An 18,486-nucleotide genomic window follows, 5' to 3' on the forward strand; every position below is an offset into this window, starting at 1 on the left:
TGTGCCGAAAGTTCTCCAGTTCTGGATTCTATGAAGTTATGTCCTGTAAAGGACAACTACATGTCTCTTCACTCCAACTGTTGAAAGTATTTGACGATTATTAAAATAATGCCTGTTTATTCTATGAATGTATATACAACATATGTATATTATACATACATATGTACACATACTGTTCTTTAAGAGAACTCAGCTATATTTATGGTAAAAAAAATCAAGCATTTAGTTTTTAAGCAGTTTAAATTTTATTGACCTTCTGATTCTTAAAAAAGTTAAACTTAAGGTCACACCTCTAAGTTTGATGTACTATATACAGATTGTGCAGAATAAGACTATGAAGAGATACAAATTAGTCCATGCCCCAAAAGATTTACTAAAGAATCATCTTCATAAATACATATAAAATTTTTGTGAAGATAGGACTGTCCAGGTTTTCTGAGACACTTTCAAATTGACCCAAGGCACAAAATATACACCATTGTGAATACACACACATCCCAGGCTTTGTGCCTCTAATACAGCCCATCAAAGATTTGGCTTCATGACTTATAAAACAAAATGTACTGAAATGATATTCTGCTTCTTTGCTGAAAAACCACAGGACCTATAAACATGTAGATAATTACTCCAAAATATGAAGATACAAATACAAGCACTTTAAAAAGCAAACACAAAAAGGTGTAAATTCAAAAGTGTTTAAATGCTTCCATTTTGGATAATTCAATTAACAACCTATAGTTTGTTCCCAGAAGCTAGTACATCACTAGTCTCTACTAAGGAAAATGAATTCTAAAACTGAACATGGTTTTCAGTAATTCAAATTTCACTATATAAAAACCTAGAGACCAATAATATACAATAGCTTCTAAAGAAAAACTAGACTTTTTGATGTAATCAACGTTACTGGTTTGTCTGGGTCTGTTTATATACACAAGGAAAATACACTCACTCTACAGTTTCTTATAAAATAGCAAATAAGGAGTAGACGTGGGAGATGTAGAAGGGGAAAGAGAATTCAAGAAGTCCTTCTCTTCAGTAACTTTTACTTCAGAATCATCGAAAAGCAACCACTTCCCCTCATACTCCTTTAAGCTTTGTACTACATATGAAATTTTGTTCTCAAATCCACTAATGTTAATGCCTGGTTGGTCACCGGATTCCTTGTTTCTATCAGATTCTTGGGTCCCATTAGTAATGTCAGTCTCTGAATTTCTGTTTTCAGCAAATGCTGTACCGGCACCTTTATCAGGATTGGATACTTTGTTGTATAGCTCATAATCAGCTTTGCTCTTTTGTCCTCCAAGAAGTCCAATAGCTTCTACATTTTTTTTGTTCAAAACTTTACTTGACTGTGTATTTCCACTGACTCTAAGTGATACTTCTTCATCATCATGATTTTCAACTACACTCCTAGCTTCTTCCTCATTCAGTGGTTCTGGCTTACCCATTTCACACATTTGGCCAACCACAAAATTTTCCTTATCTAGTTCTAGACTGCTAAGGTCTGTGACTTTAACAGAAGCAGTGTAGTGCCCACTACTGATAGTAATGCCACTGTGCATCACAACTGCAAATAATCCATAGCTGTCGTTGGTTGGCTTTGTACTCCATTCTTCCAGTGACAATTTAAGAGGTGTCAATAAAGGAGTGTTGATCTTGGAAAGTCCACCACCATAACAATCAAACCTTTGGAAGAAAAAAAACAAGTTTTCTGCAATTCCACTTTATATATATTAAGTTTTATAAACACAAAAGAAGAAAAAGACTCCAATTTTATATACTTTAAAATATTTAACTAAAGTTAAAATACTAAAAAAAAAGTGCTAATGTTCAGATGTTTCTGTTAAAGCTATATGGTATTTCCCCCTTCACTTTTCTCCCTTAATTTAATAGCATTAAAAAAAAAAGCTAAAAACCAAAAATCATTTTTTATTAAGCCCACTAAAAGGGAGAACTGTATGTCATTCTTCTGACACAAGAAAATATGTGAAGAGCTACTGGGAAACCCTCAGGTAATTTCAAACTCATTGATATAGAAAGGACCAGTATCTGCCATGACATGCATACATGTCAGAAAAAGTCAGCCTATTCAAAATGTAATTGGCAGTTATATACTTATTTTTAAATTGGTCTTAGATATTTAAATTTTCAACTATGGGAGAATCTCTCAAATTGTTCAAAAATTAATGACTTCCTGGCTTACCTTAATACTAACATAATTTTACCCTTTTCTCCCCTCAAAAAAATCTTGGTGCTTTAATCAGTTCAACTGTATCTAATAAGGAATGAAAAGATGTGTGAAGCAATCAAAATATGTATTCATCCCAAAATGACTTGAAGGGATGCATTTTTACAGGGACACTAGAACACACTTCACCAAAGCAATCTTTATAAATCATTTAAGTAGTTTGTTGAACAAAACTTCTTATATAGCAGCTCATTTTCTTCATATTGCTTTTATTTATAATACTCACTCTAAGCCACTAGCAGCAAAACACTTCAAATGAATGGTTATAACTTCAGGCATTTTGTCAAACAAAAGACTTCGTTCAGCTTCAGTATAATGATGGCAATTTTCACAGAAATATTTATCTTCTCCTACAATCCTCTCCACTGAAGCAAATTGTGAAATTGCCCATCTCAGGGTCTTCATTTCTGTTTTTGGCTCTGGAGAAACTGTATAAGAAAATCCTTTCAATCACAAATGAAAAGTCTATCATTTAAAAGTTAAACTACAGAGTTCCATGTTCAATTAGCATGCAGTTTCAAATGAGTAATCCTTCCAAAAATAACTAAAGACATTTCCTTTGAGTTTCACAAACTCCTATCATAAGTTCACCCTCAACAGAGCAAATGTCTTAAATATTTGTAGCTGTTCAGCCAAAAAAATATTTAGATGATAAACCTAGTCTCTGACTCAGTATAAGATAGACTTTATTATATTTAATAGCGACATTCCAACAAGTGAACAGGTAAACCAGTTTCATGACCATGTCCCATAACATTCCCATACTTTTTTGTGGCTTATACTAGACAAAACAGTGGCTCAAATATTGTGTTAACAAAAATATCCTCAGCAGCTGAGAAATTCAGGCATCCAAATGTTAACTTATTGAACTGTTTCATTTTCTCATTACACTTTACACATCAAAATAAAGATGTTTTCCAAATGCCAATTATTAAGTGAAGCTAAGATTTTATTACACTAAAGATACTAAGACAACTTCTTCTCAATAATTATACAAGCTATGATTAGATACATGGTCCTTACTGAAGAAAGCTGTATTTATTCCATAGTCCTTAGAAAAAATCCAATTGTGCTTACTTTCAGAACTCTCTTCTACTTTGGAAAGCTCATCTTCTTGTACTGGCACACTGATGTCTTGAAAATCTTCTCTTCTTTCTGTTAAACTTTCACATTCTAAGCAACGAGTCCTTAATACCAACTGACCTTGGAATAATTTCTCTACTAGCTCAAAACCAATGTGCTCTGTGCCTATAACAAAAACAGAAGAATTTAAGTCTATACACATTAATTTTTCAGTTTATTAATTTTCAACATTTATTGAAAACATACATAAATAAAAGGCTGATTTTTCAAATCTTAACTTGCTTATTAGCATTAAGAGGTGCCTTATTTGTGAAATATAAATTCCCTATAAATACAGAATATGAATTACTGTTGTCTCTTAAAAAAAAAAGTCACAACTGTGTCTTCATAATTTCTTTCCCAAAGACACCTCCTATAGTATGACCCCAAAATAAGAATGACACTTGTGGTAAAACTGACACTACACATTTTCCCTGCAATCTGCAGATCTGGAAGAAACTAGGTAAAAATCCAGTTCAAGTACAGTTTAACTATTCAGTTCTTTAAAACTGCATTTTCACTAAATGTAATACCATTCACGAGTTTATGTCAAATATTGTTTATGTAAGGGGTGAAAGTATTTATTCTCTTTCCATTAAAATGTATTGAATTCCCTTAGTTTTATAAGCCATAAACTGTTATTACCTTTACATTGACATTTTATACACACACGCACAAATACATCTAAGAACAGTGCTTAAAACACAATTCAGTTACAATTTTTTTAATTGATAGTTCTTTTTAAAAAAAATATTTTATTTATTTTTAGAGATAGGGGAAGGGAAAGAGAAAGAAAGGGAGAGAAACATCAATGTGTAGTGTCCCCTACTGGGGACCTGGCCTGCAACCCAGGCATGTGCCCTGACTGGGAATCAAACCAGCAACCCTTTGCCTCACCGGCCTGTGCTCAATCCACTGAGCTATACCAGCCAGGGCCAAAACTTTAGCAAGATTTATACTGTACATGAGAAATTATTTATACATGTACCTGAGAAATTCCAGTTCCAATTGTTAATCTGCCCACCTATCAATGTCTAAGAAGAAATTATACTGACCTTTGTTGATGGGCTTAACTTCATTAATGGGCTTAATGCTGTTCACTGGGGATTCAAGTCCACAACCATCAGCTGTGTTATCATTTTCACACTTCCTAGAGTTCTCTTCAAGATCATAGTCATTTTCCTTAGATTGTCCTTTGGGTCCTTGGTTTGTTATTTTCCCCAGACTACAGAATTTAGAAAGGATGCTGGGTTGCTTAGTTGCAGACTTTAACCAATTTACTTTAATTTTTGATTTCTTCTGTGAGGGTCTCATACTCCCATTTTCAGAAATGTGGTTGGCCATTAATTTAGGAGGTACCTCTAATGTATCACCTGTAGCTTTTCTTTTTGATCTGGTTTGTCTCTGGTTCTCTTCCAATGACTGGTATTCCTTGGATACCTTAATTTTTTTCCTCATGTTAGCAGATTCAGTGTCACTTTTCCTTTTCCCATTTCCTTTTGGGAGTTTTTCTTTATAGTCTTCAGAATGCTTCACATTTTCCATCTCTATGCTATTATCACCACCAATTTCCTCTTTCTGATGAGGTTTTTCTTCCATCTTGTTAGATAACTCTGCCACATCTTTTTCTTCTTTTTTTAGGAGTTGGCATGTTTCTTGAATGTTTCCCAAAATACACTGCAATACTTCCTGCGCATCATGCTGTAGATATCCTTCATACATAGGGTTGAGTTCCCTATAAATAAAAATTTCCATTCACATATTCAAGTGTTAAAAATATATTACAAAAAAGAAAAGCTTTCTATATAGAAGTTAATACATACCTATAGGGACATCATGACTCTGTTTTTTAAATCTAAAAACATTTATTCAGCTACTAATGTGAAACTTACCTAAACTTGTAACTAAAAAAATTTCACCTTATTTTCACTATCACAAATACTTTAATCCTCTTCTGAATATATTATTGTTAACATGTACAGTGTTTACCATTATCAGGCCCTATTCAAAATGCTTTTTATATTGCATGTATAATTCTCACAGCAACCCAATGAAATGGGTATTATCACCACTGTTTACAAATACGGTAATTTGCCCAAGGTCACAGAACTAGCTAAGCTGCAAAGCCAGGACTCAAACCTGCTCTTAGCCACCCTGCTACACTACCTCTTAACAAATATACAGCAATGTATTACACCTAGGTCTATTACTAAACCAAATGGGTAGATAATTTTTAAAAGACTTAGCCTATAACATTTTAAGTAAAGCTGTTTTATATATAGGATAAAGTTCTATTTTTAAAGACAACACTAATAAAATCTAATCCAGTTAAAACTAATAGTTCTCATCTAAGCATACACAACAAAAATAGCATATTTGGAATTTATAATTCTTATGAATATATTTTGAGTAGACATGTAACTCATATTTGGGAATTCAGAACTTTCACTTTCAGAACTGACACATAAGTAATAAAATATATACTGCCAACATGATAGGGGGCAGTATCCACTAAGACACATTACTATTTCTACAGAAAAATGGATAGTCACATTATAGATAAATATGAATAAATATTATAAATAACTACATACATTTGGATTTAATGGGTTTACTACCAAACTTATGAAAAAGTTTCCAGTGTTTGGACTCTCTGGGATATTAAGGATTATAAACCCGTAGATATGTTCACGTATCGCTCTCCTCTGCAGAAAGCAGTAAGTAGCTAAACTGAAATCCTAGAATTATATGATAGGCTATACCTGAGTGTGTTAAGCAGTCGCCTTGGCTGAGTAGCAAGTTCATCAGTATATTTCTCTGGGTTTAAGAGGAAACTAGCCTGAAGTTGTTCAACTGAAATGATCAAGGACTGTAAACTGCATATTAGTTCATAACTTGTCAAAGAATCTTCTTTACAATTTCCCTGTCAAAAAAGAAACACACAAGTCAATGTTTTATTTATGAACAAATTAAGTACCTTTCCCTTTGTCTCAATGGACAAAACCAGGTTTTCTAAATTTAATTTCATTACAGCACTAATTATATGGAGGCATACAAATTTTTTTAATTTTGAGGGTTTCGGGGCGGTATTTTCTATTATGTGGATGATAATGATTTTCTAATTATGTAAGTTAAAGATTCCTTTATATTTACTTAAATTTTAAAATGTGTAAATTGGAAAACCAATAAATGAGTGACAGATGGTACAAAAATATGATAATTTGTGATGGTAGAATACAAACGAAGTTTACCGATGAACAATAAATTAAGACTGGAGAAGACACTATAAGAGGGGAAACTTACCTACCCTGCAAGAATGAAACATAACTGCCTTTCTGACTATATAAAATACCAAGAAATAATTGTCATCCTCCTCCCAAATCCTGTCTATTACTTTTTTATTTGGGAGTAAGTGAATTTCCACTACTTTATATTTTTATATTGTTTCGTTATTTTTATTTTTTTACCTTCTCTTTTTGAATGGCTTCATCTTTAAGAGCTTCTTTCTTCTTTGAGATAATATTAAATAAGTGCTTCACTCCAGATTTAAAACCAGGACAAAAATATAACACCTATAAAAAGTGAGATTGTTTACTGAACATCACTCTCGTGCTTTTTATATAGCACTTTTAAATGTGCATTACTTACAATTCTAAGATTAATGTTTGTGTCAAAAATTGTTCTCTATTTCATCATCCTAACCCACTGTCTTCCCTCAGAGGCAATACTGCTCTGAGCAGACACTGCTAAGACTTACTGTTGTAAGCACACAACATAAAACAAATATAATTCCAAGAGTTAAAATACTTATCACCGTAACACCAGAAACTGGGCAGAAAAACTAAAGGTTTATCTTCCACTTAACCAAAGTGTACTCAATTTGGCTCTCACAATTTTTATTTAATGTATCACTTTTTCTTACCCCAAAGGAAGTTTCTAACACAATTTAGAATCATTCTTCTTATTTTAGCCCATTCTGATTTATTTATAATCAAAGGCCAAGCCAGTATGGACTATTAAACTCCTCTAATAATCTGAAATTCTCAGAAGCATTAAATGTTATATCATCCTTTGCCTACAAGTTTCATTAATATAGCAAAATCATCAATTTACCTGAAGTATGCTATTAAGATAGCAAGTATTGCCAAGATTATTCAGTCCCACAAATGGTAATAAATTTTCTTTCTTCTCACAGTTTATAGGTGAGGACTGTGCTGCAGGAACAACTTGATCACTATTAAGTATAAAAAGGAGGAGAAAAATATAATGAAATAGTATCTTAACAAAACAAAGTAGAAATATTACTTTCCTAGATTTAGTCTTTCCCCTAAAAGTTGTATGATCTGAAAAGCATATGGATTTTCCTTAGGTTACATTTTAAGAGAAGAAATATGTACATGTAAAAAATTGGCTGTACACCTAGAATAAAAATTTTACAAGATCTTCTAAAATATCGTTACAATTAAGAAGCCTCAAAATTATCAAGAGGTTATTAATTCCATTTTATAGCAGGAAGAACTGGTAGTGATTTAAGCCAATATGAACTTTTTAAAAAAGATTTTGTTTAGAGAGAGGGAAAGGGAGAGAGAAAGAGGGAGAGAAACATTGATGTGCTGAGAGATACACGACTGGTTGCTTCTCACATGCCCCCAACTGCCTGACTGGGAATCTAACCAGTGACCTCTCTGTTCAAAGGCTGTCAATCCACTGAACCACACCAGCCAATGATAGATAATAGGGCCCAACATGACAATTTTCTCAAGTACAGCTGACCCTTGAACAATGCAGGGGGGAGGGTGGTTTAGGGGTGCTGACCTCCCCTCCACCGGAGTGCATGGTTGAAAATCCACCTATAGCTTTTGACTCTCCCAAAAGTTAACTACTCATAGCCTACTGGAAGCCTTACCAAAATCAAAAACAGTGAATTAATGTATTTTGTATGTTATATGCATTATATTTTATGGTCTTATAATAAAGTAAGCTAGAGAAAAGAGAAATGTTCTTGAGAAAATACACTTATGGTATACACTGAAAAACATCACCACACAAATGGACCCACAGTTCAAACTCATATTGCTCAGGGATCAATTATAGTTTAACTCTAAGAACCTGGAAACAACTTGACTAACAATATTCAGGAAAGGCTGCACTAAGAAGTCAGATTCTATTAACAAAAGAGTAAGAGGAAAGAGTCTTTAGCTAACATTAGTTAGGTCATCACATCATTTGTATTTTATAGTTGCTAACTATTACTTTGGCACCTAAAAAGTTTTTCAGGCATGAATTCTGGTAAAGAAAAGCTTCACATACCACCTCCTAAACTGATTACTGGCAAATATTGGGAAATTACACATACAACCAAATCTATAGTCATAGAGCAGAGTGCCTACCTGCTCAATAGGGAGCTAGCATAGACTAGCTGAAGCTACTGATGGAATAAATATTTCATTTTGTTGTGATTTCTTTTTAGTCTGTAAAGGATTTGCATCAGAAGCACTTGTTTTTAAGTTTATTTTAAATATAATTTGCAATTGTACACCCCCGGCAGGTTTGATAATTCATGTATTAGGTATGACTACAAAGTGTAAACATCTCAGGTAACTGTCCAGTATTCTTAACCAAAATTACACATTTCTTTACCCTTACACTAAATGTGTTGTACTATAATCATGTTTCAATTAAAAGACAATTTTAGCCAATAAATATGTCTCCAAGTCAGTTGAAGTGGCTGAGCACAATGTAAATGAGTTTTAACACTAACAATGTAACCCCTGGGGGGAACCACCAGTCTTGCTCAGTCTCTACTATACACTGCTAGACTTGTCTCACAAGAATGTGGGGGGCGTTTTGCCTCTATGAACTATCAGGTCAGAGTGTCTGGAAGTACCCATCCAAGTTCCCTGCTTCTTCACTCATGGGGAATTTTAAGAGCACAGAAGTATACTTAAGATACCTACATTTCAGATCCTCTATATTCAGAAGCTTTTTCTTCATTTTCTTGAGAATCTGTGAAATCCAAGGCTCTCTTAGTTTCCTTTTTCTGAAAAAACTTCAAGGAAAGTCTGTTTTTCTTTGATGGACTACCTCTTGAAAGCGCATTATTTTCACTAGGTATAACACCAGGCATTTTTCTCTCCAAATCCCAAAGAGCTGACAAGTACTAATTTATATAGGGATGTTATAATCAATCACCAATCATATCTGTTAATCACAGAAAAGGTTTAATTAGTTTTCGGTTATCAGCTGTAGGCAATAAAATCAATTCTGAAAACAAATTTACCAAAGAATACTACTAATTGGAACCTTGTATTTGAAAACCTGATGCCTGGCAGTAATAAGCACTCTGTTCTATTTGTCCTTAACTTTCTTATACAACAAAAAGTATCAGGTAAATGATACTGTTTTTATTTAGCCCGCTATTAGATTACGGGTCACATCACAGAATACCCCATTTTAGAAGACCTGCAGTTAAAGTAGATTAAGAAGACCTTCATTTTTATTGTAATTTATTAATTCATCCAGGAAATACTAACTGGGCAACTAACTACTGTCTCTAATTACAAAAGTATGGGGTGGGAAACAGTGCTGAATGGGAAATCAAAGGATGCTGGAATGAGTCTTCCTTCCGAGGCCTTTTCTACTTACTAATATGAATATACAAAATAAAAATCTTTTAAAAGTCTCTTTAAAGTATAATTTAAATACAAGAAAAGGGATTGATGTGATGGTGTTATGCCCAAAAACCTGAGTGAAAAGTAAAAACAGAAAGTTGGGATAGTGGGCAACTTTGTGTATATAAAATTCTTATGCACTAAAAACTACAATATGCGACTTATTTTCCAAATATTTTTAAAATATAAGCTTTTAAAAAATAATGCTTTACGTAGGCAAAAAGATGACTTGGTTTGCCTTTTGCAACCTTTCTTCCTAGTTCTCAGGTAAAACCTTTAGATTTTTTTTTTAAGGCATTTGTGGTAATTATCTTGTACATCACTTGTATTTTTCATTAGACTAACTGGGGAGAAATTACTTCAAACCCGAAAGCTCAGCAATGACTGACAAACAGATACAGAATGATACCATGAACAAAAAAAAATTCGCTCAAATTCCACCCTTACTAAGCGTTTCACTGGTTGTCTCTGATCTGGGAATTCACAATACTGCACTCGGCAGTGAAACCACATTTTTTGAGACAACTCAGGAATGTGGAAAGTTGACCAATTTCCCCATCCCCTCCTCCAACTCAACTTATTCTCCTTGCCACTTAATGCTACTTGATAAAAATGCTAGCGTAATGATAAACCAGCTTTCGCTAAGTTGTCGGGGATCTCGTTTTTCTTGAGAGCCAATTCTAGTAAATCATGGAAACCGAATAAGAAGCAGTAACTGGACTTAAGTAAATAAAAGAAAAACTGATCAAGTAGCTGAAATAACGGATTATCAATCCTAAATGAATAAACCAACCTTCCTGGCTCCCTCAGAGCGACGATTAAATATTTAACATTACTGAAAACATAACACTTCTTGCTCTTGGATTTCCTTAAAACTGAAGGTTGTTACATTAAAAGTGTTTCTTCTATAGTTTCAAATTTCGCAGAAAACACGAATCCAACAGTAAATGCTCTTGAACAAATGGCAGCATGAACACTCAGTCCCATCAACTTTCTTTCTAAAAACACGACTCAATTCCCATTTTTCACTAAAAAAACAAACAAAAAAAAACCCAAAGCGATAACATTCTCAACAAAGGTTTAAAACACGTGGCGTTCTAAATACTTCTAAACAAAACAAACTGCGCGGTAAAATGTAGCAATTACCAACACAGGGCAACGGAAGTGAAAACATTTCTACGAACGCAAAAGTGAAAGATGACGAAACTGTGTTGAGGTCGGTGCCCGTCACCGCAGCGGGCTCCCCCGCGGCAGGAGGCTGGCCCGCGGCGTCCCGGGCTCGAACTACAACTCCCGGCCCCCAAGCCCGTGGGCTTGGCCAATTTACGCCCCAGCCGCACCTGCTTTCTGGAGTCCTGCCGCGGCAGGAGGGGGCGCCCCGCCCGGTGCCCAAGGGCTCGAGCAGCCGCTCCACAAGGGCGCAGCTCGGACAAGGTCCGGTGGGTGGGTCGGAGTTGGGGGGGGGGGGGTTCTTCCCAGCCGCAGAGACGCCGGCGTCCCAGACCAGCCCCACTCGGAAGCCGGCCCTACTTGCGTCGGCGACCCGGCACCGGCCTCTCCTCCCCAGGCCCTCCTTACCTGGTCATGGCCCAAAGCGAGGTCCGCGGCAGTCACGCCGAAGACTCCAACCGGAATGAATATAGGTGCGACGGCTGAGACCTTGCCCGGAGCCCGCAGAGTCCCCGACCCAAGGAAAAACTGTCTGGATCACCCTCCCCGCGGGGGAGTGACCATTCGCTTTCAAGAGCGGGAACCCGAGCCGCCTCTCGGTCCTGCCTTGCGCTGACGCCAACTACATCCCCGGAGCGGCGCCCGCCCGCGCCCGCCCCGGGATGGTGAGGAGCGCAAGAAGTACTCCGCTGGCAAAGCGCCTGAAGCGCCTGAACCGCTAGGGTCTTTCCCACTCCACCACCGAGGGGAACTTGGCGCGTTTTCCTCACTCTCAGGACCCCCGTGTTTTAGCCTCCGCCCGCGCCAGTGCCGCGATTGGACGTGGCGTCCTTCGCAAATGCCGGTTCTAGTTTCCACGGTGCAGAGACGCGAAAGGCAGGAGCTGCCTCGCGACCGCCCCTGGCCCCCTGGCACGCGCGTGCTCCGGAACCAGCTGGAACGGTAGTTTCCCCAAGATCCTAACGGGTTCTGCAGTTTCAAATGTTGCAGGCACCGTCACGGACAGCTCGCTTGGGTCCTCACTGGAGGCGCGCGCTAGGTGCTAGAGGCCTGGCCGGCGGGCTCGAGCCTCACTTTCCTTTTTTATTTAACCATTAGTGCGCGCGAGGTACGGGAAAGGTGTTTGGGTCGGGAGATGGTACAAAGAGAAGATGGGACGGCTCCTTCCTGGAAAAGGAGCCGCCAGGTGCTCAAATCCACCAATCCGTGAACAATCCCCCAGTCCTCACTGCCCCCCAGCCGCCGGTGAAAAGGAGCCAATCAGAAGTACCTAGACAAAAGCCAATTGAGTGGGCGGAGAAAAGAAGTCCAGCCAATACCAAGAAGAGTATTAACCTATATCACCCCAATATTCAATAAAAATTTTTAACAAAAGGATGGCTCCCCTCAATCACTGTCGGACATACAAAGTATTTTTCAGGACCTGTTCCCCTCCTTCCGCTCTCACTGGCACGGAGCGCGCACCCTTGCTGTCGACTGTTAAATCTAGCTCTGCGTTTCGGGAATACTCCGAGGGTGCGGTTTCCGGAGTGAGGCCCTCGCGATAAGCCCCTCCCCTTTCTTGCGTAAACCGTCGGGCGGGGTTACCAGGGAAACTAGTTTCGGAAAATGGCTGACCGGCTTGCTCGTTGGTGGGCGCCAGAGTTTTCGGTTCCAAAGAGCAGTCCCAACCCTGCCTATCCAAAAAAAAAAACAAAACAACAACAACAAAAAACAAAACACAGGCTGCTGTGGATAACTGTAAATCTAAAGCGGAATACTGCAGATCTCCTTCCTTAGCCTCTTCCCGCACCCCTTACTCAGGCACACAAGGCACATGCTTTATTTTCTATTTACCCCTTTCCCTATCAGTCCGTATAAGAAAACAAAATAGCGTTTTAGGGCCCAGCTCCGGCTTAAAGAACTTTAAAGGATGCCTGCGGGAGCCATTAGGGAACGGTTCAAAAATGGTGCGTCAGGCCTCGCCTGGGTTTTGGCGTCCTGTGTTTGTATCCTTTGTGAGATGACCTCACAACTTAAAAAGCAAGTTGCTGCAGTTAAGCAGATAAGTTCAGGCCAATTTATTTAATCAGTCAAGTCTTTTGAGATGCTTAGTGTGTGCCAGGCATTTTTCTAGGCACTAGGCATGCGGCATAAATGACATAACATTCTGTGCTCGAAAGGATCTTTACGTTCTGGACAGGGACATAGGTAAACAAATTATATGAATGATAGGGACAGTAGATAAAAGTGTGCTGCTTTAGATAGGATTATCTATCTAAAGACCTTCAAGGATCCTTGAAGGAATCCAACGGAAGGAAGGTCCAGGCAGAACAGCAAGTTGTAAAAGTCCAGAAGCTTGGTGTGCTTGGTGTTTGGGAGAGAAGCAAGGAGGCCAGGGTGCTTAGAGCACAGTGAACCTGGGTGAGAAGATTGTGGGGAGATTATTTGTGACATAGCATGGCTTTAATTAAGCTGGGAGATGAAAGCCATTGAATGGTGTTGTGCTGGAGAATGGAATGATTTGTAAAGTGGTGGATAGACGGTTAACCTTAAAAAGTGCAAGCAGGAAGGTCAGCTAGGAGGCTATTGAGTAGGATGGTGCCTTGCAGTAAGGTGGTAGCAGTGGAATTGTTGAGAACTGGTAGGATTCGGAATATATTTTGAAGTAGAGCCAACAGGATCTGATGGATTGTAAAAAGAGAGAGAGAGAGTGTATGACAAAAATGACAGGTTTTTTTTTTTTTTTAACTTAAGCATCTAGACAGTGCTTGGTTCTTGCTAAAATGGGGAACATTAGGGATCTACAGGGTTTGGGGGTGGTGGTCCTTGTTCTAGACCTTAAGATTGAGATGCCTATTTCACATGCAAATAGAGATGTTGAGCCAGCATGTACCAATTTTGGAGCTCAGTGAACAATTTAGATCAAGAGATATAAATCTGGCTGTCATCAAAGGGTGTTTTAAACCATGAGACTAGGAGAATAGTAATATTAATCCTAAAATAGTAATATTACCTTGAATAGCAATAATTACCTAGAATAGTAATATTAATCCTAAAAACCTGCAGGGGATTCTTACCTAATTTAGCCATCCCCCTCTCCCCACCAAAAAAACATTTTAAAAGTGAAACTTAGAAAGCTCCCAATCACTGACTTTATAAAAAGATCATTATGGCATACACAGTGATCTCTAAACTGCCTAAAGAGGAGTTAATGCTGCCATCCCTTGGAAAAATAGGCTCAAAACTAGTTTTTTATCACACTTTCACGGGATTGATGAAAGTATTTGAGAGCAGACGGAAAAGCATCCCAACTCATTTTGAGGCCAGTATAATGGTAATAGCCAAAATAAACAGGGACAGAATTAGAAAACTATAGGTTTTTCTAATTTTCTAAGGTAGTGACCAAACTAGGTTACTCCCTTAGTTTGCCATTGTTTACCATGGGCTGGAGTGTCTTATTCTTTCATACTAGCAAAATCATTGCTACTTTCAAATTCTACTAGGAAGAATAACCAATTCTAATTTCCTACTCTAATTTTCCCAATTCTAGTTTTTCTATCTCAGTTGAGATCCTATTGTTTGTAGCCACTATTCTGCCTGTATTATGATTTACAATATCAGTCAAGGTTCATTTGCAGAGAATAAAATTCACTCTGCCTGGCATAAGTGTAAAGGGTATTGAATACTTGGGAATGTTGATTAGATAGACTCTAAGGTTCGTTTTTTCAGGAATGGGTCCCAGAGTCTTCATAGAACAGGCTACCAAGGGAGCAATGCCTTTTCTATAATCAGGAAATGATGGTTTCTGAATAATATTGCCCTAGCCCCTGCCCCTGCCTAGGAGACCACCACCATCAGAAAGCTGCTTGTGTTGCCAACACTGTGCCCACTGTGATCTACATGAGCACGGGGATGGCCTAAATCCTGCCTGTCAAGGCCCACAGAACCAGTGGCTGGACACCTAGACTTAGTTAATGTTGCTTCAGAAATACCAGACACCTCCCCAAATGTGCCTATCAGTAGCAACAGCTGAAGCCTGTGGATGTATTTCAGGCGTGGTGTATTTATGGCACTATAACTTACACAAAAATTTGAAGGGTTTCTAAACCTTTTGCTTTCAGTCAGTTCTGTGTGAGAGGAATCACAGCCACAGTTCCTACGTAGATATATCAATAGTTTTTAAGCCCAAAGACTCTTCATCTTTTATTTTCTGGCTTCCTGTGCAAAGCAGCTACCTCGCCCTTAACGACAGCTAACTTGGAGGTGTCTAAAACAATGGGATTTAACAGGTTGACAGCATTTCAGTCCCATATTTGTCAGCTTTGTATGGCTGAGTGATGGGCATATTTCCTTCCAAGGCTTTTGTTCACTGGTGCTGTTTCTGTAGGCTTGGATTTGGAGGTAGAGAAGTAATAGTTGGGTCTTTTTGTTTTCAGGCCTAAGGCTCAAAATTCTGGGACTCTTAATCCATTTAGATTATGGGCAGAGAACCCCTCTTAGTAAAACTGTATTCCTTTCCATGTCTACTTGCAGATTGGCTAGCTCTGGCCCAAGTTCATTTCTCATAGAATTGTGCTAAAAAGGGCAAGAAAAAGCTAGTAAATACCAATTTTATAAATTTTTCCCGTTATCTCCCTTTATGCCACAAATATCTTGCAGCGACACAAGGGTCAGCAGTTTTTCATTGTGCAATATCTGAGTCTGTCCAGATGTTTCCACTAAGCCAACAGGACATCTCTTTTAAGGTTATTCCATGTGCACCGTGAATGTGTAGTCTTCTGGGCACCAGGCCGATAAGTGGGGCTGAGTCGGAGCACAATCTAGCCGGGAGGTGCCATGCCTGATGTCGGAGGTAAAGGAGTATTCTCCCCAAAAGGTACATGCCACCAGGAACGTGGGGTACCCATGGCTTTCTGCAAGTCACAACCAAAGGTAGCAGAGGCTTCCTAGAACTTGGCTCACTGATAGTTAAGGGGATGATAAGACCCCAAAACAATAGAGGCCAGGGGGCAGTGCTCAGAAGCCAGAAGCCAGGGTTACAGTAATTATAATGTAGACCTGAGCCACACAATTATGGAAATGGTTGAGAAAATCTGATCCTTAGGGGCAATATAGGTAGGCAGCCAACAGAGGTCTTATTAGTTTGGGTCAGCAGGAAAAATTAATAATAGATGACTACAAGGCTAAGTTCTGTCACCCAATAAAGTCACAATTCCTTAATCAGTTTCCACACCTAAGCCGATTTATCGACCTGGAACCCACTGACTGAAGAGGTCCGCAGAGGGGAGGACCCTGCTATACTTCAGCAAGTATAATGAAAATGATTTCCCTAGTTCTTCCCCAAGGTACAGGGTTTGGCAAAAGAAGGTTTACAGTTGTTCCTATGGAAAATAATACAATAATAAATAATAATACAGGAATGAACTCTGTGTTTTGCATATTCACAACTGTAAACCTACTTTTGCTCCATCCCATATATTTGGTCATTTCTTTGGGTAATCGTACCTCGGTGAAATGGGAACACCCAGACATTTCAACTCAGGGCCTGAATTGACATTGCTACCCAGAGACCAGAAGTATCACCTCGGCTGTCTGTCAGGGTGGAGGCATAGAGAGGCCAGTTTAATAAGAGGGGTGGAGGCAAGACCCAGCTCAGAGGGGTCCGTTGGGTCTGTGGCCTACATAGTGGTCCTGTCCCCAGTCCTCAAATGTATAATGGGATTGACCTTTTTGACAACTGGTACAAACCCAAGTAGGACCTTTACCTGTGGAGTAAAAGCTATAGTGGGGAAGACCGAGTGGAAGTCCAAGTGGAAACTGCCTCCCCTCCCCAGCCAAACATGGCACAGGAAATCTAAACAATGTATCTCAGGGGAGGAAGGTAGAAATTAGCGCCACTCCTATGCATGGAGAAGATACAGGGGTGCTGATTCCTAGCATATCTCCATTTAACTCACCATGTGTCCCTGCAAACAATAGATGGCCCCCAAAGGATGACAGTGATCATGGCAAGCTCACCAAATAGTGGGCCTGATGGTGGCTGCTGTGCAAGATGCAGTATATTTGCTAGAATGAACGAATACAGCCTGAGGTATTTGCTACATATCATTGATTTAGTGCATGCATTCTTTTTTATTCCAGTCTTAAGAAAGGATCAGAAACAGTTGGTATTCCCATGAAACAGATGAAAATACACTTTTGCAGTTTGGCCTACAATGTTAACATTCCTCTGTCTTCAAATAGCTTGAAGAGATCTAGAACTTCTGGACATCCTGCAGAACACCACGTTAATCTGTTCCATCAGTGCTGCCCAGCTGATTGGCCACCATAGGTAGATTATTCTATACCTATATCAAGAGAATTCAAGAATTTCAAGTGTACTTGTGTGGTAGCCATGCAAAGAAAACTAAATCCCCATCTTCCCTATTGGAACATCAATAGATAATGGCTACATGAGAAATCAAGAAGTAAAAATAAGAACATGTTATCTATGAACATGTTATCTATGAACATGTTATCTAGGTCTGTGGAAATAAATACCAAAGAATCAGCTATAAATTGGAAGTGGTTGCCTGAGGGAAAGGGAAGTTTTGTTAGAGCCATTTAACTCTAAAGCCAATGAATCCTGTGTATGTATCACTTTGAAAAGAGCAAAAGACTTTTTTTTAAAAAGCGCTGAGAATGAATTGTTTTCTGATTTCATCCCCGGGAAAGGTCAGCACAGAGACTCAACAGGAGGAGGATTATTTGGAATGGGTGACATGTCTCCTAGCCCTCACCTTCTGTGTGCGAAGTAAAGACAGAGGGCTCAATATGTGAACCCTTGGCCTTCACCCAGCATCTTTAGTAACCACAGAAGGCAAGCAACCTCAAAGCAGCTGGTAAAACCACTGTCTGGCATTTGTTTCTTCATTTTTTAAAAGGTTTTATTTATTTATTTTTAGAGGAGAAGGGAAGGAGAGAGGGAGAGCAATGTCTATGTGTGGTTGCCTCTCGCGCATCCCCTGCTGGGAACTGGCCTGCAACCCAGGCATGTGCCCTGACTGGGAATTGAACTGCCTGCGATCCTTTGGTTTGCAGGCCCGTACTCAATCCACTGAGCTCCACCAACCAGGGCCAGCATTTAAATGTAAAGATTATTCCCACAAATTAAAGTCTTTGAGAGGTAAAATCCCCTTGGCTTCAGGATTTTAAATTCTTTTATACAGTCTCAAGCCCCAGGGTCAAGCAGGAGACCTCCCAGGCCCCGGGAAGGAACGCCATACCCCGCCTCTTTAATGCTTGTTATCCATT

At 38.7% G+C, this 18,486-nt stretch overlaps 1 protein-coding gene across 2 annotated transcripts; it reads right to left on the reverse strand.

The window, feature by feature from the left end:
- Positions 1–661: 661 nt before the first annotated feature.
- On the reverse strand, positions 662–11,706 carry USP1 (ubiquitin specific peptidase 1). Of its 2 annotated transcripts, none has more exons than XM_037043581.1 (9): positions 11,620–11,706; positions 9,328–9,571; positions 7,484–7,604; positions 6,838–6,942; positions 6,133–6,293; positions 4,426–5,105; positions 3,326–3,496; positions 2,475–2,676; positions 662–1,686 (listed from the first exon to the last, which is right to left on the reverse strand). In XM_037043581.1, the coding sequence occupies exons 2-9, from the start codon at positions 9,495–9,497 to the stop codon at positions 951–953; spliced, it is 2,346 nt and encodes a 781-aa protein (XP_036899476.1). In that variant the 5' UTR covers positions 9,498–9,571; positions 11,620–11,706; the 3' UTR covers positions 662–950. The 2 variants fall into 2 exon arrangements, with proteins under 2 accessions (XP_036899476.1, XP_036899467.1); XM_037043572.1 differs by having other exon boundaries at positions 2,475–2,691.
- Between the last annotated feature and the right edge of the window lie 6,780 nt (positions 11,707–18,486).

The sequence above is a fragment of the Sturnira hondurensis genome, unplaced genomic scaffold (assembly GCF_014824575.4).
Source record: "Sturnira hondurensis isolate 20B ecotype Veracruz unplaced genomic scaffold, ASM1482457v3 Scaffold0000648, whole genome shotgun sequence".
NCBI lineage: Eukaryota > Metazoa > Chordata > Mammalia > Chiroptera > Phyllostomidae > Sturnira > Sturnira hondurensis.

Excerpts from the sequence above, each read along its gene's own strand:
- USP1 (XM_037043572.1), bottom strand. The coding sequence starts at position 9,497 with ATGCCTGGTGTTATACCTAGTGAAAATAATGCGCTTTCAAGAGGTAGT. Across the intron at positions 7,605-9,327 it reads GAATATAGAGGATCTGAAAT|TGATCAAGTTGTTCCTGCAG; the intron begins GTAGGTATCTTA and ends TATACTTAATAG. Across the intron at positions 6,943-7,483 it reads ATCTTAATAGCATACTTCAG|GTGTTATATTTTTGTCCTGG; the intron begins GTAAATTGATGA and ends CACTTTTTATAG.